This window comes from Colletotrichum siamense (genome assembly GCF_013390195.1).
Source record: "Colletotrichum siamense strain Cg363 chromosome Unknown KSG_Cg363_contig03, whole genome shotgun sequence".
NCBI lineage: Eukaryota > Fungi > Ascomycota > Sordariomycetes > Glomerellales > Glomerellaceae > Colletotrichum > Colletotrichum siamense.
Genome location: NW_023501016.1, coordinates 1,735,412 through 1,755,655, shown reverse-complemented (window position 1 = coordinate 1,755,655; position 20,244 = coordinate 1,735,412). Strand labels below are relative to the sequence as shown.

The 20,244-nt window shown below is 54.0% G+C and overlaps 7 protein-coding genes across 7 annotated transcripts; 5 read left to right on the top strand and 2 right to left on the bottom strand.

The window, feature by feature from the left end:
* Positions 1-608: 608 nt before the first annotated feature.
* On the top strand, positions 609-2,159 carry CGCS363_v004480 (O-methyltransferase; the record flags this gene model as incomplete). Its single annotated transcript, XM_036636329.1, has 5 exons — positions 609-875; positions 936-1,065; positions 1,122-1,245; positions 1,327-1,475; positions 1,537-2,159. The coding sequence occupies 5 exons, from the start codon at positions 609-611 to the stop codon at positions 2,157-2,159; spliced, it is 1,293 nt and encodes a 430-aa protein (XP_036497676.1).
* A 446-nt stretch (positions 2,160-2,605) lies between these two features.
* CGCS363_v004479 (Heterokaryon incompatibility protein 6, OR allele) lies at positions 2,606-5,109 on the top strand (the record flags this gene model as incomplete). The annotated part of the gene is made up of 2 exons (XM_036636328.1): positions 2,606-4,931; positions 4,991-5,109. 2 exons carry the CDS (start codon positions 2,606-2,608, stop codon positions 5,107-5,109), a joined length of 2,445 nt encoding a protein of 814 aa, XP_036498880.1.
* A 1,562-nt stretch (positions 5,110-6,671) lies between these two features.
* Positions 6,672-8,585, top strand: CGCS363_v004478 (uncharacterized protein; the record flags this gene model as incomplete). Its single annotated transcript, XM_036636327.1, has 2 exons — positions 6,672-7,116; positions 7,279-8,585. The coding sequence occupies 2 exons, from the start codon at positions 6,672-6,674 to the stop codon at positions 8,583-8,585; spliced, it is 1,752 nt and encodes a 583-aa protein (XP_036498881.1).
* Positions 8,586-9,181: 596 nt separating this feature from the next.
* CGCS363_v004477 (uncharacterized protein) lies at positions 9,182-10,777 on the top strand (the record flags this gene model as incomplete). The annotated part of the gene is made up of 1 exon (XM_036636326.1): positions 9,182-10,777. One exon carries the CDS (start codon positions 9,182-9,184, stop codon positions 10,775-10,777), a length of 1,596 nt encoding a protein of 531 aa, XP_036498885.1.
* Positions 10,778-11,209: 432 nt separating this feature from the next.
* mcm6 (DNA replication licensing factor mcm6) lies at positions 11,210-14,161 on the bottom strand (the record flags this gene model as incomplete). The annotated part of the gene is made up of 3 exons (XM_036636325.1): positions 11,210-11,341; positions 11,400-13,821; positions 13,887-14,161. 3 exons carry the CDS (start codon positions 14,159-14,161, stop codon positions 11,210-11,212), a joined length of 2,829 nt encoding a protein of 942 aa, XP_036498886.1.
* Positions 14,162-14,874: 713 nt separating this feature from the next.
* Positions 14,875-15,460, bottom strand: CGCS363_v004475 (Uncharacterized protein; the record flags this gene model as incomplete). The annotated part of the gene is made up of 3 exons (XM_036636324.1): positions 14,875-14,916; positions 14,972-15,258; positions 15,319-15,460. The coding sequence occupies 3 exons, from the start codon at positions 15,458-15,460 to the stop codon at positions 14,875-14,877; spliced, it is 471 nt and encodes a 156-aa protein (XP_036498948.1).
* Positions 15,461-18,533: 3,073 nt separating this feature from the next.
* Positions 18,534-20,166, top strand: ufaA1 (Tuberculostearic acid methyltransferase UfaA1; the record flags this gene model as incomplete). Its single annotated transcript, XM_036636323.1, has 4 exons — positions 18,534-18,944; positions 19,029-19,693; positions 19,748-20,003; positions 20,056-20,166. 4 exons carry the CDS (start codon positions 18,534-18,536, stop codon positions 20,164-20,166), a joined length of 1,443 nt encoding a protein of 480 aa, XP_036498888.1.
* Positions 20,167-20,244: the final 78 nt, after the last annotated feature.

The window sequence follows — 20,244 nt, the reverse complement described above, 5'->3', positions numbered from 1 at the left end:
TTGACCGAGAGTAATTATTTCCGTTTGAGGATTACTGTTGGGCTCTCGCGCTGTTGGTTGGTAGCCAAAACTGTGACTATCAACCAACACTGCATCTGCCCCCTGCTCGGGCCTGGTCCGGAAGGTGGTTCCTGGTGGGGCCGGTGGTCCGGGGCCCCGGTCTTCACAAGCCGGGGCAGCGTGCAGGCCACACAGCCTTCTGGTTTAACTGCGGAAGGTCCCGTTGACATTGTCAGAACTGTATTTGGACGGGGATTCGGGATCCCGGCCCGGACGAAGTGGGATGGAGCACTGGACCTCGAGATCTGCTCTGCCAGCAACTGTGCTGCATCAGGAGAGACGCCAGTTCCGCCGCTCTCCAATTCCCCTTCACCTTCCGAGGACCTCGATTCCCACCACAAAAAGGGGACATAGAAATAGACTTACGGAACGTGGGGGCTGTAGCAAATGCAGATGCCCATTGTGTTCCCCGACTTCCGAAGAGGTTCCTTCCGACTGATTTCGCGGCACGATATAACTACTCGCCTTGGAAGCGCCATGTCAGTCTGGCCCCAGCTTCTTCACTTCTCCTCGGATTACTTCATTCATTATCGTTATTCATATTCATGATGCCAGCTGCAAACGGCACCAACGGTACGAACAGTACCAATGGCACCAATGGCACCAAAGACGCCCCAGTCATCGACCCCTCAATTGCCACCAGCCCCAATGACCTGGCAGCAGTTCCTGGACTGCTGAAGGAGCTTAATGCTGGGATTGGCTCTTTGTCCACTGGTGGCCAAGAAGCCCGTCACGAGCTCCTGCTGAAGGCTCGGTCCATTGTCCAAGCTCTCGAGGCTCCGAGAGAGACCATGATCAAGCACTGCTGGGCACAGGTAGGCTTCTGCCTCGGCACCTGTTACTATTCCATGTAAACTAACTAAGTTTTCCGCAAGACTGGTGCCATTGCCGGTATCAACTTTGGTGTTGACTCAGGGCTATGGAAGCTCATGGCCAAGAATGGCGATAGACCCCAAAAGGTAACCGAGTTGGCCGAAGCCCTTGGTGTTGACCCAGCTCTCCTGAGTAAGTCTCCCAATCAATCTACCTCTCACACTTGTTCGACTAACAGCCCATTTTAGGTCGTCTCATGCGCCATCTTGGTGCTATGGGATACATCAAGGAGACCGGCCTCGACGAGTACCAGCCCACCAACTTCTCAAAGTCGCTCAGCCTTCCCATGATTGGAGATGGATACATTGCTATGTGAGTCTTAAATGTGCCTGCCATTTCGAAAGTCACGTATTATCTCTATGTAACGGTTCACTAACATCATGACGCCTCCAGGACTTCCTGCACCAGCGCTGGCCCCTTACGATTCCACGAGTACTCTCGCAAGAGAGGCTTCAAGAACCCGACCGATGCAAAGGATACATCTATGATGTACGCTTACAACACCGACAAGGATATGTTTTCATGGCAACAAGACTTGGGCTGTAAGTTCTACAGTCACAAATAAGCTCGCATGGATACCTGTACTGACAGAAGTAACCGCAGACGGCACTCACTTCAACCACCACATGTCCGGCTACCGTCAGGGCCGTAACCCCTGGATGGCTCCGGGATTCTTCCCCGTCAAGGAAAGGCTCATCGAAGGCGCCGACAAGAATGCCGACGCCGCCTTCTTGGTGGATATCGGTGGCAGCATCGGTCACGACTTGGCCGAATTCCACCGCTACCACCCCGACGCACCGGGCAAGCTCATTCTTCAGGATCTGCCTGTCGTCATCGGCCAGATCCAGGAGCTGACGCCAGCCATCACGCCCATGGGCCACGACTTCCTAACAGAACAGCCCGTCAAGGGCGCTCGTGCTTACTACATGCACTCATGCCTGCACGACTGGCCTGACGATGTCTGCGAGAAGATTCTAGCACAGATCAAGGCCGCCATGAAGCCTGGCTACAGCAAGTTGCTCATCAACGAGAACGTCATTCCGTCAACTGGTGCCTGGTGGGAGACATCGGCGCTTGATATGGTCATGCTAACACTCTTCTGCTCTAAGGAGCGCACCGAGGGTGACTGGTACAACCTTCTAGAGAAGATTGCTGGGTTGAAGATTGTGAAGATCTGGGGTGGAGGCAAGGGCGTTGAGAGCTTAATTGAGGTTGAGCTTCCATAGCGCTCTTGTTTGTACCAATCTTGGTTAGAGACATGGTCATTGACTCATGATTTCATAGTAGAACAGACCTCATATTGGCCATGCTAGCTTTGGTTGATTTCCTGTGACTTTACAGAATAAGTGTGCAGAATTCAAAACATCCACTGCTCGGAGGGGACTTTTGTTCTCGATTGCTGCAATCTTGAGCGAATAAACGTCGGGATTCGTTCTGCATGTTTTTAATGAGGGGCATGGCCAATTAAAAGTAGGCAGGAGTATGGAAACCAATCAGAATATTCAAGAGATTTCCAACCAACAAGTAAGCTGAGCGAAATCGCTCTTCGCTCTGCCACACCTCCTCAATCACTCAACTTTCCATTTTGGCAAAGTCGGCCTGCGGTCTGCGGAAGCCGCACTTGCAATAAACATTGGCCATTGGCTGCTGGCTTTAGCCGCATTTCACTGCAATGCATCCCGTTTACCAAGATCTTCCAGATGGTCATATTCGTCTCCTCACTATTCATCCCGGAGGCGAAGCAACGGCACTCTCTGGTGTAATCAGATCAGCACCGCTTGAATTGGCCCCCAAATATGAGGCGGTGTCTTACGCCTGGGGCGCTGAAGACTTCACCGATGCGCTGAATGTCGTCTGCGACACTGGGTCAACGTCGACATCGAGCGAAACGAAAGATGTCAGAAGTATCTCAATTACGCCCAATGTCACGTCTCTTCTAAACTCCCTCCGCTATCCCAACGAGCCTCGCGTTCTATGGATCGATGCCATTTGCATCAACCAAGCCAATGCCTCCGAGAGGAGTGCGCAGGTGCAGCAAATGCGGCAGATCTACAGCCGTGCGCAACGCGTTATTATCTGGCTGGGCTTGGCGACTGAGGACGGTGAAAGCGATCGGGCCTTGCGCTTCCTTCAAAGGATGGGAACATACAAGAAGAAATATGACCAGAGACCGTTTTCGGATGACGAGACTTCCGATTTTAGCCAGGATGAGTCTTTGACTCTCAGTGATCTTAGAGATCCTAAACGTGGAGGTGATAGTGAGGCAGTTGACAATGACGTTGACGCGGCTGCAAGCGACGTTGACGCAGCTGAAATTGACGTTGACACAGCTGGCAGCGACGCTGACACAGTTGATAGCTACGACGAGGTTGACTCGCAGACCCTCCTTACGCCAGTGGAAGCCGCTGAATCCGCTGAGCTTACAAGGTCAACCGTCATTGCTAGCTTCTTGCATTGGTTCCGAAGTTGGGCCAAAAAAGCAATAGAGCTGTTCCAGAGTTGCGCCCTACGTGTTGGCCTGAACTGTGGGAGTGGCCGCGCCAGAGACAAATTTGACGAGACGAGGAAGAAAAAGTGGGAGCAACATGAAGCTATGATTCGTGGGGAACTGCCTCGTACGTGGACCAGGTTTCTGGAGCGTATGAAGTTCTGGGAGCGCAGAGCACAGAATGGTACACAGGAGAGAGCGAGGATGGCCTGGGCGGCTGACATCAATATCATGGAACCAAATGTTGGCCATGTCGCCATCGGCTATCCTGTCCTTTGCGACATGTTCGGCCATCCATTGGCGTCTTTTTTCCATGAAAGTTTCCAAACCCACTGGGCCGCAGTCGACAACCTTCTCGGCCGGCAATGGTGGAGCCGCACCTGGGTTGTTCAAGAAGTCTGGAGCGCAAGTGACAGAGCAATTATTCAATGCGGGAAGAAGACCATCAGGTGGAAGATCTTTCAGAGGGCCATGTCTTATCATGAATATTGGGATGACATAGGCAAAACAATGAAAGACAGCAGCGACTGTCGAGTCGGAGTTTGGGCGCAACTTCAGAGGCGTTACGGGTTGGCTCTTCATCTGTGTAAGATGAGACTCCTCAACGGAAAGCTTTCGGACCTGTTGTGGAACACCTGGGACCGAGACGCAACTGATCCGAGGGACAAAGTGTTCGCGGTCTTGGGTCTCGTCGGCGAAGAAAACCGCTCCCTAATGATCCCTGACTACAACAAAACTGTCAAGAAAGTATTCTGCGAGGCAGCTAGGGATATTATACGCACGGAAGACAGTCTCGACATCCTTTTGGCAGCGGGTGGATCAAAACCCGCTTGCAACGGCGGTATGCTGCCGTCTTGGGTCCCTGACTGGCGGAAAGAGGCGAATGAGACAAGACCAGTTCTGTTTGTCAACCGCACGCGGCTACTGTCTCCCTTCTTTGGAGGCTCTATGGACTATGCGCTCGTTTTCGGGCACGGGTATGCAGCCTGCGCTGACGAGAAGGCTGTTGCCTGGTTTGGCATGAACCTCGAGACACTTCACACTCACGCCATCCTCATTGATGAGATTAGTAGTTGGTGCGGTGCCCCTCAAGGCTCTGGTCCCGTTTCAGTAGACTCGATCATTACTAAGTCCTATGCCCTGGCACAGAATGCTCTGGAGGGAAAGACAAATCACTGGTGGATAACGGATGAGAAAGTGAAGGATGAGCTACGGCCAGAGTGGATGAAGAAGAGACACGCGACTGAGTTGCGAGGAATCATCGAAAGGGTCTTGTGTGCGGGCTCGGCGGGCGAGAAGACCGTTGCTCAAGTCGTTCAAAACATCATGCCACTTCGCCGATTCTTCGTCACAAAAGGGGAACGATATATGGGTATTGGTCCTGCTTCACTCAAACCCGGTGACAAAGTTTATGTCCTAGCAGGGTGTAACTTCCCCCTTATCCTCAGAGAGATTGTAGACGAGAATGGTGACAGAAATGGGGAGTTTGAACTTATCGGGGAAGCCTACGGTACGTCAATGATTGAATGCTGTTAATCTAGATGTTTCTAATGGCCCCTTTTCTCGCAGTTCACGGAATCATGGCCGGAGAAGCAATTTCAAGGATCAAGGAGACAACGTGGTGGGAAGACCTTGCTTGGTGGAATTCGAGGAAAACTGTGAAATGGAGTGAAATTATTATTCGCTAGAGACGAATCATCGACCGCGTAACGTAAACGTTAGTGCGAGAGAGAAGAAGCAAAAGCCAGGTGAGAAATGACTTGCGAGGCATCGTTGACATGATTTTGTGTGCCGGTTCTGCGGCCGATAGCACTACTTCCGACCTCATACAAAACGTAATGTCGCTGAGGCGGTTCTTCGTCACGAAGATTAAGAATGAGAGATACATGTGCATTGGTCCCGCTGTGCTGCGATCAGGCGACAAGGTCTTTATCATAACTGGTTGCAACTTTATATCGTTCAGAGAGAGAAAGTGAGCGGCTACGGAAGGGTCATGAGAAGATTCGAAGTTATGGGGGAAGCCTATGGTGACTTCTTAGGCGGTGCACTATCCAGAAAAGTTGTCTAGAACATGTAGTGCATTCCATTATGGCCGGAGAAGCGCTTTCTAAGATTAAAGAAACAACCTGATGGGAAGATCTTCTCTGTTCTCGCCCCTTGAAGCGAGTGAGGTGGCTCGAGGTTGCGATACATCGAGATAGGCCCCTTTCGCAAAATGCGCGACAACAAGAGATCCGACTATCTTTGCTCTCGAGAAAGCTTGATGTGGGCCATACTTTTTTGGTGTTAATAGACGAAATCGGTTATGATCATAACGATATTTGAGAAATTGAAGGATTAGATTACCCGCACCCCTTGGGGCAATCGGCGAGTTGCATGCATTTTTGTTGGCCGGGCCCTGTATTCGGCAGCAGAACGATGGCAGAAATGCAATTATTGATTCAAAAAGGACCATCTGTACCTTGGCCTGCGTCTCGGATCCCCTTTTCGGTTCACTTTTGATGACGGTGGCGCCATCAGCCTGATATGATTCAATGCAAGTTGACGGAAGTTGAATTGGACGATAAAAAAGGCACCAATGAGGTGTTTGATTGTCTGTGTGACCTCGCGAGTAAACCACCTAGTGGTGGGTAAGACAGAGCCTTACGGAGGTAATTGAGCTGCGTAGACATGCTGGCTAGGATGGAGTCCCTGGCTTCGAATTTCTCTATTAAAGCAGGTCCGGTAAAGCCAGCCTTGGATCCAAAGACTTCGCCCAACCTTATGTCGGCAGCTCCTTTTTCGGCAAAACTTTCAAGATCAATATGTCTTCCCTGTACAGGCCAGACCGTGCTGATAGCACAACTCCATAGGAAGAGCCAGAGGTGGAGATGACGAGGTTGATATCCGGTTCAAACAGCTCTACTTTGATCAAAGGGCATTCACAGCAACAGCCTCGAACTGGGACGGAGGAATCAATTCAGACGAAGTGAGCCCCCTTTTTGCGTGATAAAGGCCACCGATGAAGCGGTACACCTCCTGCCTCAATGTATTACTTTTGATACTGATCCCCTCGCATCTTTGGACTAGGCCGAATTTTCAATGGAAGGAGATTATCCACAACACTCTGAAGGCATGGAGTCTGCACTCTCTCTATCGCCTCTTCTATGATAAAGTGCATGACCGTACGAAAGTGGTCATCTACAAGCACCGACCCATGGCACTATTAGCCGCATTTATACATTTCCCTCCCATCATAGCAACTGCTATCATGGCTCGCTTCGTTTTCCGCGAACACTGGGTTGGGGCCCACCTAACACCGCTTCGTGCGTGGGATAAGCAGGCCGCTTTGGCTATTCAATTTGCTGCAAAGCTCATCGAGAGCTTCATTATCGGATCTCTTACCACAATGATCTTCACGTTTGTGCGCATGGAGGCAACTATGCCGCAAGGCATACCATTGGCAGCCTTTTTCGCCAGCCACGAATACAAGTCTCCAAGCTTCATATGGTCGAATGACATATTCGCTATGTTGCGAGGGCAATTCTCCTCCGTCTGGAAGAAAGGCTTCTTTATTGTCTTTTCACTCACATGCTGTGCGTTGGCCGTACTAGTCGCTCCTGCAATCGCAACCATCTTGATGCCCACTCAAGACTGGTACAAATTAGGCGGTTCGTGGGCCTGGATCGATGTCTCAATTCAGGAGATGTATCCTAGTATGATGACAGCCAATAATACCCTCCATGGAGAGATATGCCAGGTCACCGGCGATCTACGCTGTCTATCAGCTGGTTGGGAATCGTTAGAGCAACTTGCGAGCTTTTTTCCGAGCCAGAGAAAACTTGAGGTGGAGAACCCTTTGTACACCTGACCTCCAGGATTATGGCCTCTACCTACGACGGAGTCTGTGCTGCTAGCCAGTCTATCCGTTCGCGAGCCTGTTGAAAACCCGGAGATGCAGTGGGAGGATTCCAGGATGATGTTGCCTCCCCATGCCACGGGTGTAGGCCTCGTCAAAATAACGGCGCTCTGGGAAACGGCCATGGCACGCATGGGACAAGAAAACAAGAGAAATTACAGAGGATCTGATTCCCGGTACACCACATACTCAGAGGTGGCATCGATCACGACACGGTGCTTGGCTAGGAACGATAATCGATCAATCCAATTTCCCGGTGTCCGAAACCCCCAAACGCTATATAGCCCTATGATAATCGAAGATGTTGATACGGAGGATTTTCTGAAGAGCATGAACGGTTCTATTCCTGAACTGTTCTTCTTTGACATAAACCCGGAGGGAGACTTGGCAGCAAATGCCTCAATCGTGTCTGTTGTCTCCCTTCCACTCGAAGGGAAAGAGCCTGCGCTTTATGGTTCCATAACCAACGCCCAATGGACGGCCGCCCAAATTCACGTGTTTCAGTACTACCATGTCAAGACGCAAGAATGGTTCGAAAAGAGTGACTGGGGCTCCGACCGTATGATCACCATCCATACATCCTATGCGAACCTCAGCAATCCTATTGTGGAAAAGACCAATACAACTGTCTTCCAGAGGCTTGCCACCACTGCTGGGCTTGCCTCGCTCGAGAACAGGGGGCCGGACTGGACGCCGTGTCACATTGAGACGTTGATCAACGGCATGCTCATTAACGCGATGGCGCGCACGGTACCCAATGCTCATCTCATCACAACGCTCAAAGATGAGAATGGTGCGTGGTGGCGTCACTTCTTTCCGCGGAGTCGCCTCTTCGAGCGCCAAGATGCCGCAATAGATGAGGCCGCCTTTGCCGTCGAAGAAGCCGACCAGTCACGTTTTGTCTCATTTTATTTCCGCGCGGAAATGCAAGGTTTTGCGTATAGTAACCAAGACAACACAGTAAGAAACCTGGTGTTCGGGTTGTTCGTGTACTGTGGTATAGCTGGGCTTTTCGTGCTGTGGAGTGTGGGAAGGGGCATCACGAGCTCAAGTTGGGATTCAATTTCAGAGCTGTTGGCACTCGCCATGCGGAGTCCGCCTCCAGGAGACTTCGCAATGCCGACTAGTGTTTTGGAAGACACCAAAGCACTTAGCCATAGGTACGGCATCATGGCCGAGAAGGAGGCGTTGTTTCTGCGACCGATAGATGATCATGAAAGGATTCCGAGAGACAAGAGAGTAAAGCCGAACAAAATGTACCGGTGAGGGATTGTTCGGATAATACAACCAGTAAGAAAAACTTCAGAGTGACTAATGAAATGCCAATCTGTTAGAGATAGAAAGACGAGACAATGAATTTCTTCTCATTAGTTGCAAGAAACGAAAAGTTTTACTTCCAATGGGAAAAGAAAGGCGCCTTGAAACATCGAAACAGAAATCTTTATGTACCAATGTCGCATTTGATACAAGGCAGATTCGGGTAAGGTTAGCTCAACGAACTGAAGCCATTCACATCCAGGTCCCAACCACCAAGTAGCGTCATTGAAACGAATTGACAATAGGAAACGAGTAACCTCTGAGCAAGATTCTATGGACAAATTTGGGAGCACTTACATGTGCCGACTAATCACAGGCACCATGTATGTAGGTATCGCGCTGAAACAAGTCCGATACATGCATACGGTCAAAGCTCTATCGATAAGCGGATAACGTCGCGATCGCGCCGCACTGAGGATTCACCTGCCGCCTCGGCACGCCCCCTGTCGGATTCATTGGATAACCTCCTCTTAGACAAACGCCATAAAACACACGGCTATGCTGGCAATGGACAGCCCACCAAGCCAGAAAGCCCAACCGTCGTGATGCTGAGCGGCACGTGTCTCAGGCTGTCCCTAGTGGTCGCCGTTTTCCTCATCGCCGCGATATTCCTCGTCCCCCAGCTCCCCCACGTCGGCTACAATCCTCCCACCCCGGTGAACAACCATGCGCCAACAGCGCCGGCCAAAGACGCCGCCAACAACGCGAACAAGGGCGGTAATGGTGTCGCTGCCACGATCTCCTCGACCGCTGCCGCCGTGACGGCATCGTCTGCGCCCTCGAAACCCGCAACGCCAGCCTCCGACCCGGCCAAAGATGCGCAACCAACCTCCAAGACGCCGTCGAAGCTCGAAGCCGGCCAGACGCTCTCCCCCTTCCACCTGACCTCCCCGTCCGGCCGCTACTCCCTCCGCCTGCTCGACAGCGGCGCCCTCTCCCTCACCGACACCAAGACCGACGCCGAGCTCTTCACTTCCGACACCGAATACCACTGGCCCGTCTCGTGGCAGGTCGAGCTCACCCAGGAGGGCGTCCTCATGCTCTCCTGGTCCAACTCGACGGCCGCCCCCTACGGCGCCACCCCGTGGATCTCCAACCTCCTCCCCGACTGCGCCTCCGCCGACTCCAGCGACGGCGCCGCTGAAAAGCCCGTCCTCGAGCTGCTCGACAGCGGCAAGCTGCACATCCGCGCCGGCTCCAAGACTACCTGCACCCTCCACCGCGCCGCCGACGACATGGGCCGCGCCGCCATCGTCTACACCGGCTTCCTGCGCACCTACCTCCAAACCTGCAAGGCGCAGAATGACAAGCTCGTCAAGACCTGGACCGGCTCCGGCGGCGTCGACGTCCACGTTTTCACCTACGACACGGACGTCTACGACGCCGCCGGCGACAAGGACACCTCCGACGAGGCCACCATCGCCAAGAACCTCCGCGCCTGCTTCGGCGACGCCCTCAAGACCGTCGTCGTCAAGAAGCTCGACGACGTCAAGGAGAAGGCCGTCGACCCGCCCGACGTCCTCGTCAAGGCCTGCGGCGCCGACAAGCTCAACCACCAGCTGAGCCAGTGGAAGGCGCTCTACCTCGCCGCGCAGCAGGTCCAGCGTTACATGGTCGAGAAGGGCGTCTCGTACGACTACATCTACAAGGGCCGCCTCGACCTGCAGTTCTGGGGCGACGGATCCCCCGCGCTATCATCCCTGAAGGTGCCCGAGAACGGTATCCTCGCCCCGCGCGTCGCGCTCGACTGGACGTGGTACTCGATGCTGCACGACGGCGAGCTGCGCGCCGGCGTCAGCGACATCACGGCCTTCGGCCGCCCCAACGCCATGTTCACGTACCTGTACCTCTACCGCGAATTCGTCAACCTGCGCACCGTCGAGAAGGAGGGCGGCCGGTGGAAGGCGTTCAACACGCACTCGCGGGAGAAGACGTTCAGCGGGCAGGAGCCGTGCACGCCCGAGGGGATCCTGGCGTATTGGCTCAAGATTAACGGGATCGCCGTCAAGACAGAGTGGCGCTTCCAGATGGGCCTATTGCGGAAGAATGGGGAGGTCATTTTTACCTGTCCCGAAGGCAGAGGGTGGCTGTGTCCTAATTTCATCCCGAACGTCAACCAGGATGGCACGTTCTCGTCGTAGGCGTGCATGATAGGAAAGAATGATGATGAGAATGGTTTTACAAGAATACCCGGTGACATTGCAGGCGATGAGTGCCCACAGAATGATACGACGAGCAGCGTTTGCTTCTGCTATTGTGATACGAGATCAACGATGTTCAAGGATGCTGAAATCATTGCGGTCGAACAATAAAAACTCCATTGTTAATAATGAATTGCAGCATGACCACATGTCTTGCTATCTCGGTTCTCTGCTTTATATGCATATCCTCTTCAGTAACGCAGAATGTCCTCCAACGCCACAACTCCCAGGCGGTATCAACACATGCCCAGCCATCCCAACTGCTCAAGGCTCAAAAAGGCCAAAATGCTGCAGACATTACTTTTCTCATGATGCATTCAACTATCCTCCATTTTATTTCAAAATCAACCAACGCCAGGGAGAGACATCCACTCAAATCTCCTCGACAGCAGCGTTGGGGTGGACGACGTAGACAATCTTGGCCGCAGCAGCAGACGCGCCTTCGCCGGCGTTGCCATCTTCGTCCATCAAGCCCTCGCCGCGGATGGCCATGAGGAAGTTGTTCTGTCACCTGAATTAGCATCTTTTCAACGAATCGTATGACTGGTGGACAACTGCTTACCTTCACCATCTTCTTGAGCACCATGTTGGCCAGGGTCTTCTCCTGGTGGTAATCCTCCTCGCCCTGGAGCTCGTCCTCCTTCTGCTCAAGGTACCATTCGACAAGCTGCTCGCCCTCAACACCCTCACCACCTTCGTTCTCATCCTCGACGACATGCTGCAGGAACAGGTTAACCATGCTGACGTACTTCTCGTACGTGATGGTCTGCTTGGGTCGCGCGGGCGCGGCCTCGTCGACAGCCATGGCAGTGTCATCCTCAACGGGCTGGCCAGCGGCCTCAGATGCCGCGCGACGCAGGGTAGCGCTGTCCTCGGGCTCTTCATCATCAACCTCGACATCATCGTGCTCGACAGAAATGATACTCTGTCTGAGGAGGTTGAATGCCTCATTGACCATCGGGGGTGAGATTTCCTCAACACAGTTGGCCTTGGCGATGGCCTCGGACAGACGAATCATACTCTCGAGCTGACGAACGGTGATACGGTACGAGTTCTTGCCGATTCCGCCCTGTGCGTCGTCGGCGCGGAGCTCCTTGTACCTTTCGACGAGAACCTCCCTGGCCTCGGCGGTGAATTCTGGGCGGAACGTGCGCGCGAAACGGATGTATCTTTGGAGTTGCTCGGTGCTGAACTCGGGCTCGATGGCCTCGTCACGGAGCTGGTGAAGCCCGACAATGTGCTCGGCAAGGTGGCGGTCAACGGAGTCATTGCACTCATCGAGAACAACGAAGAACAAATCAAAACGAGACATGATGGGGGCGCTCATGTTGATGTTGGCGCGGAGAGTGGTCTTGCGGTTATAGCGACCACCGACGGGGTTGGCAGCGGCGAGAATAGATGTGCGGGCGTTGAGGGTGGCTTGAATGCCGGCCTTGGCGATAGAGATGGTCTGCTGTTCCATAGCTTCGTGGATGGCAACTTGGTCGGCAATATCCATCTTGTCGAATTCGTCGATGGCACAAATTCCGTTGTCTGCCAACATAAGAGCACCAGCCTCGATGGTGAAGTCACCTGTCTCCTCATCCTTGACGACAGCAGCCGTCAGACCAGCAGCGGAAGAAGCCTTACCACTCGTGTAGACGGCGCGGGGCGCGAAAGAACAGATGTACTTCAGGAACTGAGACTTGGAAGTAGACGGGTCACCAACAATGCAGATGTTGATGTCGCCTCTCAGTTCCATGCCTTCAGCAGTGGTCTTGTGAACACCAGACATGAGCTGGAGAAGCAGGCCCTTCTTGACGACCTCGTGGCCGTAGACTGTGGGCGCCATGGATTGCACCAAGCGGGAGTAAATATGATCGCTGTGCACCATGGTACGCAGCTCGTTGATCTCGGACTCGTTCATGGAAGCGAGAACAGCCGCCTGAGCAGCTTCCACCGACTCGGCAGTCTCCGCGGACTTCTCTGAGGTCAACGAGCTAATGACGTCCTGGACCTGGCCGCTGGCGGATTGACCCGCCGATGAGGTATCTGGGACGACCATGCACGCCAGGAAGGCCATGCGGTAGGAAAGGTCGCGCACACCGAGAGCCTTCAGACCCGTCACGCCAGAGCCACCAACGTCAGCAGGCTTGTCATCTCTGATTGCAGTTGGCTTCAGGCCCGGCAGGCCAAGCTGGCTGACATCTGGCACGACGATGAGCGCACCCGTGAAGATGCACTTCTCACCTGCTTTGGCTCGGTCGACAATCTCACCACGCAGAATGACGTCCATCGTACGAGGCATGCTTCCTGTGGGGATCTCAGAGCTGTTCTCCTGAATGCGCACCTTCTGCCAGTCGACAAATGTGCTGTGCCTAATGTCCAATCGCCATGCCTGGCGATTCTGGCATGTTGAGTTGGGGCACTGCGTAGGCTCCGTGTATCTGAAGGTCTGCTCGACGTTTGGCACAACCGATCTGCACGCCTCGCACACAAAGGTAGCGAGCGACAACTCAGGACGGACCTCGGATGTTCGCGTGACCGTACCGGAGATGGAGAGAAGTTGGCCAATATTCGTCGCTCTGAGACTGCGCACTCTCGAGATAAGAGGCATGTTGTAGAAAGCGATATTGAAAAGCTTGTCAGTCTGCTGGTTGGCCGTCTTGGATCCCATTTCCGACTGGCTAGCGGAGCCCATGTTGCTGGCAGCGGAGGTGGCTTGGTTGCTCGACGAGGTTGGCTGCCTGTGCTCCTTAAAGTATTGCGGTTCGTACTTGGCGATCATGTTGTGTAGAGCAGCGGTGAGGAAGGGGAGGAAGCGGTAGTATCCACGGAGGACACCATCGGCCAATTCTCCTTTATTCCAGGACTCCAGGTGCTTCCAGTCAACGTAGAAGGTGGAGAGCTGGAGCGCGCGCATGCCGTGGATCTGCGCGACATAGTATTTGTCCGTGGTGACGGCGCTGGATGTTGGGGCAGAGGAGGTAAAGTCCTCAACAAACCTGTCAGGCATATCGTCAGTTATGCTCTTGGGAGAAGCATCAAAGCTGGCAGAAGTGGTACTCACTGCTCGATGAACTCCTCAAAGTGCTCCTGAACCAGCAGGCCGATCCTGTCTTCGACCTTGGGAACGTTTGAGGCGTCCTGTATCCTTGAGCCTCGCGGGACCTGATCGTCAGCGAAGCCCTCAGCCTCGTCGTCGCTGGGAGCGCCCATGCTCTCGGAAGGGGGAACTCGTGGCCTGCCGGCGGAGGAGCTGGGCATGAACTGGCGTCTAGGGGTACCCGCCGCGCGGGACGGGGCGTCCGACATCATAAAGCCGGCGTCGCTTGAAGCAGCCATTGTTATTGTCTTTGGTGTTGCGACTGCTCAAAATGTGTTCGTCTCTTCGGGTATGATGCAGCAGCGCTGGCGGTGGGGGTTAAAGGCGGTGATGCGGGATGGTGATTTTTGGGGGAGGTGGGATTTTGGGTGGTGGGATGCGATGGATCCTTTTTCGCAGTTGGAGACGGCAGAATTGGCCAGGGGCTTAATTGATTTTGACGCGAGAGGGGCACAAGTCGCGTTGGGACGCGTTGCTGCTCAGGGGTGTCGCGACGGCGTAGATTGAGTACAGTGGCGCTAGTCTCCTTCGGGTTAATTGTTAGTGTATGCTGGTGACCAGCACTTTGATGTCAGGTCTCTGCAGTTGATCAAGCACATCCGCCCAGTACAATGGATAGTTGTTTTGCATTTTTGTCAATTGGACAGAACGATGATGTTGATGATTTGTGAAATATTTGGTATTTTGTCTGCAAGAATGCGGCGCCTTCCTTTCCAAACGCCTGAACAATGCAATTATGCGGCCATCATCTGCCTAAGCGATGTGACTAGCCAACGAACTCAATCTAGCCGCGACACTCTCTTAGACAGCAGCGTAGAATGCAGCAATTCTTTTCCTGGGTAAGCATCAAGATTAAGTGCCCCCGTGACTGCCCGACTGGCCTCTCTTGGTCATCTCCGTGGATGGGGCTTCTGGGCTGAATATTCCCCTGCAATTATGCACCATCATCTCCCTATGCGCCGTTCTTGTTGTCTGGTGATGCGTATGAGTGTATCTGTATCATCAATATTAGTTAGACAGATCAAAGTCGGAACACAGTCACCACAAACCTGGTCCGCTACTGTAAGCCACTCCTCGATACTCCTGACATATGGATCCGACGCAGCCTCGGCGCTGGCCTCGTGTCCCCAGATGACCATCTCGTCAAACTCGGCCTTGACATCCATGGCACCCACTTCAACTAGCGGCTCCTCCTCTTCAACCTCCTCCTCGACTTCGGACTGCCTGTTCTCGATCTTGTCGCTCTTCTCCATCACCACTCCTCTGTACTGCTCGGGCAGCTTGACCGTCGTTCCGTGGAGCTTCCTTCCTCGAAAATATGCTACGTTCTTTCCATCTGTGATAGAGAGTCAGGATGGTGCTTCATTTCAGGGGGGAGAACGGGAGATGTGCGAACCATCTGTCTTGGTGGGATTCCAAAAGGAGGAATCGACCTCGCCAATTGGGCCGTCGTGATGAATTCGGCAAGGCAGAAGGTTAGCCACTGCCTTGCTCTTGCTAGAGTCGCCGGACTGGATAGAGAGGATTGGTTGCGACATGTTGCCTTCGTATCTGGTTGAACCCGCAGGGGATGAGAGTTGTAGACTTGCGATTCTTTGGACCGAGTATCACACGACGCGTCTTTTCCGAAAGAGACGCGATCTGAATTCAATTAAAGCCGATAAGGCGTCTCGATAAGCTTATCGGAATCGATAAGACAGGTCTTGGCTTCAGAAGAGAGGGTGTGGTGCACGGTGCACGAGCCCCCCTTCCAAGACCTTTCCTCCCGCTGTTTCAGTGGCTTCGGGCCAGGCCAGCCGCAAGGATTGTATTGTACGTACGCTATATGTATCCGACCACATCATGACGGCACGACAGTCTTTCTCGTCAACACTGCCCATGCGTGCACGCTTCGTTCACTGGCGGAGACGTTCTAAGAGTGTGACAGACGGGGAAGCTACAGGCGCACTTTGAGTCAGGCTGCGCGCTCTGGCTGGGCTGAAGAGGCTGGGTGATGTTACAAGGCGCGCTGCTGCTGAGAGACATGCATCCTGCTAGTTGAGTCTTGACACCAAAACTTGTCCAATCCTCCATCAACACCCAGCCTCCTTCGAGACCCGAATGCCTCGTCTTGCATCTCTAGCCGTTACCACAGGGATCGTTTCCCATGGCCCAGGGAACAAGGCACATAAGCCTTAAGACGGTCGGTCCCACGGGCGGGTTAGGTGTCTTGAGACAAGTACGTGGTCAATTTGGTTACATACCCAAGTTGCTGCAAGACCGGATGTTAAAACACCCAGAAGTTCCGCCCCAGGCCCCCCAGCCACGTTGACACTTTTCTCGTAATGATTCCATCCTTTTTCTATGTCTTACAAAAATCCAATCTTCTCAGACGTACAACTCAATGCCCATCTTACCTCTGACTTTTTTTCCCTCGTCGGAATACGAAGTTCGGAGTCGAGTCCTGCACGAAATCTCAGCCATGCAATTGGCGGCGGCGGTGGAGAGGATCAAAGTCTTGATGTCATTGACATGAGAACAACCCCTGCCGAATTTCCAGAAGCACACAAAATGCTCCGCAGACCCTGTGCTTCACCCTCCTCGGCGTTTACCATCTACGGGGACCAGCCCCAAATCGGGTTCGACGCCTTGTCTAATTCGTTGTAGCTCGCCTCTCCCTCACACGGCGACGACTCGAGTCACTCGACAGCTCCCGCAGAGCCGGTCATCGAGCGTTTCTCTGCTGGATCGGAGCTCGCACCGACGGACGGACTTTTGTTCAAAGATGGGAAACCGGTGTCAAAGGAAAATCGTTGACGGCTCGACTGGCATTTCACTCCAAAGTACCTTACCCAGTTGGCAAGCGGACTAACCCAAGGGGAATGCACGACTAATCCACCAGCCAGCCGTCCTCGCCGTAGAAACGAATGCTGCCGCATCGCAGGCCCTGCAGGGATCTGCCAAGTGCTGCCACTGCATCAATGCAGATATCCTCACTTGCTCCAGCAAAGAGAAGCCTCCTCTGCTTCTCTTTGCTCGTGAAAGCGCATTGTCCCAGTCCCTGAAAATGCGTGCGCCCATGTAGAGACGAAGGAAAACGCGCAATCGAGGTCAGCGCGCTTGATGCAAAATAAGCATCTTCATCCGATGGCCGATGGACTCCTGAATCGTCAAGCCTGCCCTAGGCTAGGCTCCGTTTTGTTTCGTCCGCCTGGCCCTCTGCCAGCCGGGGACAGGCAGCATTCGACGGCTTCTCGAAACCTACAGCTCGTGCTTCCATCACTGACACTAGCAGCAGTTCGATGGCTGAACGTGGCTCCGGCCGGACGCTCCGGGGCGGCGCACTGGCCGGTCTAGTGTCCATGGAGGCTAGATGGTGGTGGTGGTGGTCCAGGACTTCGTTCCGTGGGATGGATGTAGGTACTTTGGCAAATGTAATGGTTCTTGACACGAGCAGCGAATGAGCTTGCTCAAGGCCAAAGGTTAACTCCGATGAAGGCGCACATGCGTTCGTTGCCATGCGCTCGGCTCGCCATGTCTCCGTTGGTACCAATTGACATCATGCCGTCTTAGCCCTGCCCTAAGAAGAAATGTTGAGAGTTTGAAGCTGCTGCTACTCTGCTCATTCACCCTTCTTCTCTGTTGCGGTTCTAAATGACACGCAGCGAACGCTCTTGAGGAATCACCCAATCCACACCAGACGATCGGTGCCTTATTGCATCTGGATACATGTGTCTGAAGAATCTGTACCAGGATACATCTCAGGTTCAAGCCAATGCCGTGATCGTCACCCATAACGTCCATCGACGTCCTCAATGAAACAAGCGATGGCCAAGGCCTCTGCCCCTCCCGAGAGATTCCCGTCTGAGCTACCCCTGCCGCACCCACCATCCCACTCATGCTCATCCCAGTCGGGACCCTCTCCCGCCCACATTTTTGGCCCTCGGGCTTGCGACGGTACCGATGGGCGAGACAAGAAGCACGCGCTCGTTGCATCCGTGACGAGAGAGAAAGGGCAACAAGACCATTTGCCGGTGGCCCTTTTTTTCTTCTGTTCTCTTCTAGCTAGAGTGAACACCTATGCGCCGCGGGGCTGGCTCCTCTAACCACCCCTCCCAGCCGTTGTCGCCCTCCAGAAGAAATGCTGTGTGGTGACATAGTGTAGGAATAAAATGATCGTCCCGCCCTGCCTCGTGGTCTCAGATGTGAACACCACAACGTTCTGACCTTGCCTTTGCTGCTGCTGCTACTTCTGCTACTGCTGCTGCACCTGCTGCTGCTACTACCGTCCTGCCAATAGCTAAACCTTCCGCATTTCTCAACCCTCCCTCCCCCCTCCAATCCCAAGTCCAGCCCCCCTCCATCACCGAGGAACCAAAACAAAGCAGATGCAAGATCCCAGAGTTGTACCTTGAGAGCTTGCTTTAGGTTCCCTCGGCGTCCCGCCCAATCCAATTGACGGTAATTCGGTTCGTCCCCAATTCGTACCACCGCCTTTTCGCGCTTTCCCGTCTTATACGTCAATCGGCCTTTTTCTGTTTCCCCCGCGCTCCCTCAAGAAAGTTGGGGAGAGAGAGAGACATATAGAAACCAACTGAGTTTTTTTTTGCCTTTCCTCGAACGGAATCGATTATGCCCAAGCTGCCCTCTCTCGTCCCGGCGGCCGTAGCCCAGCCGCTGTCCCGCGGGACGGAGCTGGTGAGAGGTGCGGTCGGGAGCCTGACCTGGGGCCCGGCGCTGTCCGTAGCCAAGCCCGCCATCTTCTCCTTGTTCTCAAAGATTGAGCGCGGCACGCTGCTGCTGGTCGACGAGCCCGCCGAGTCGAGGCACGTCTTCGGCCAGAAGCTCGGCGCAAAGTACAACGAGAACCTCACCAACGGTGACCACCATGTCCCGCGCCGCGCCGACGCCGTGCCCCGCGTCGAGCTGGTCGTGAAGAGTGATGCCTTCTGGATGCGCCTGTTCCTGTTCGCCGACATGGGCTTCGCGGAGGCGTACATGCTCGGGGAGATCGAGTGTAAAGACTTGACCGCCTTCTTCCAGGTCAGTAAAAAGATACCCTTGCGCGGCATGCATTTTATTCAATTGCCCGTCACAGTGAGCTAATGGGTGAGCGGGCGCAAACAGCTGTTCATTGTCAATCGCGAAGAAATGGGCAACGGGACGACGTGGATCTCAAGCTTCTCCGCCGCGATCTCAAGCCTGGCCCGCACCACGAACACCCTCTCGAACGCGCTCCTCAACATCTCGGCGCATTACGACATCAGCAACGAAATGTTCGCCGCCTTCCTCTCGCCGGATATGACGTACTCATGCCCCATCTGGCAGCCGCAAACCGACCCGAACGCGCCGGAGGAAAGCCTGGAGGCTGCGCAAATGACCAAGCTGCACCGCTTCATCGACGGCGCGCGCATAAAGGCTTCGGATCATGTGTTGGAGATCGGCACTGGTTGGGGCTCGTTCGCGATCGAGGCGGTGAAGACGACGGGGTGCCGTGTCACCAGTCTGACGCTGTCCAAGGAACAACAGGCCCTCGCGGAGGAGCGCATTGCGGCGGCGGGCTTGAGCGACCGGATTGAGGTGAGGTTGATGGACTACCGCGCGCTGGAAGTGCCAGAAAAGCCGTTTGACAAGATCGTATCGATTGAGATGCTGGAAGCCGTTGGGCAGGAGTTCCTGGCGACGTATTTTGCGTGCATGGACAAGCTGCTGAAGAAGGACGGCGGCATCGCAGTCTTCCAGTGCATTACCATGCCAGAGGGTCGCCATGAGGCGTACTCCAAGGGAGAAGAGTGAGTGAACGGCAAGGGCAGGGCTTCACTGAGCGCCGCGCTGACGAGCAATAGTTTCATCAACCATTACATCTTCCCCGGAGGGTACCTGCCATCAATCACCCAGCTGCTGAACCACATTACGAACGAATCGAGAGGTACGCTCATCGTCGAGAAGGTCGAAAACATTGGTGGCCACTACTCAAAAACGCTGCGCCTGTGGAAGGAGGCGTTCCTGCAAAACTTTGACGAGAAGATCCGGCCAGCACTGAAGCTGGAACACGAGAACATGACCGAGGAAGAGATTGATGTATTCAGGAGGAAGTGGGAGGTGAGAGGATGCACCATCTGGTCCTTCCTGGTCTATGCTAATGAGTTCTTAGTATTACTTCACATACTGCGAAGCCGGATTCCTGACGAAAACGCTCGGCGATGTGATAATAACGGTTGGCCGCGAGGGCGCTTTGGAGTTGATGGAGGGTATTCCTCTGTAAAGGGATTATTCTGAATTGAAGAGGCGGAATGCATGGCGTTGCGGCGATTGTGGTAAGCCCCCGAAGGCTCAGGCGGTG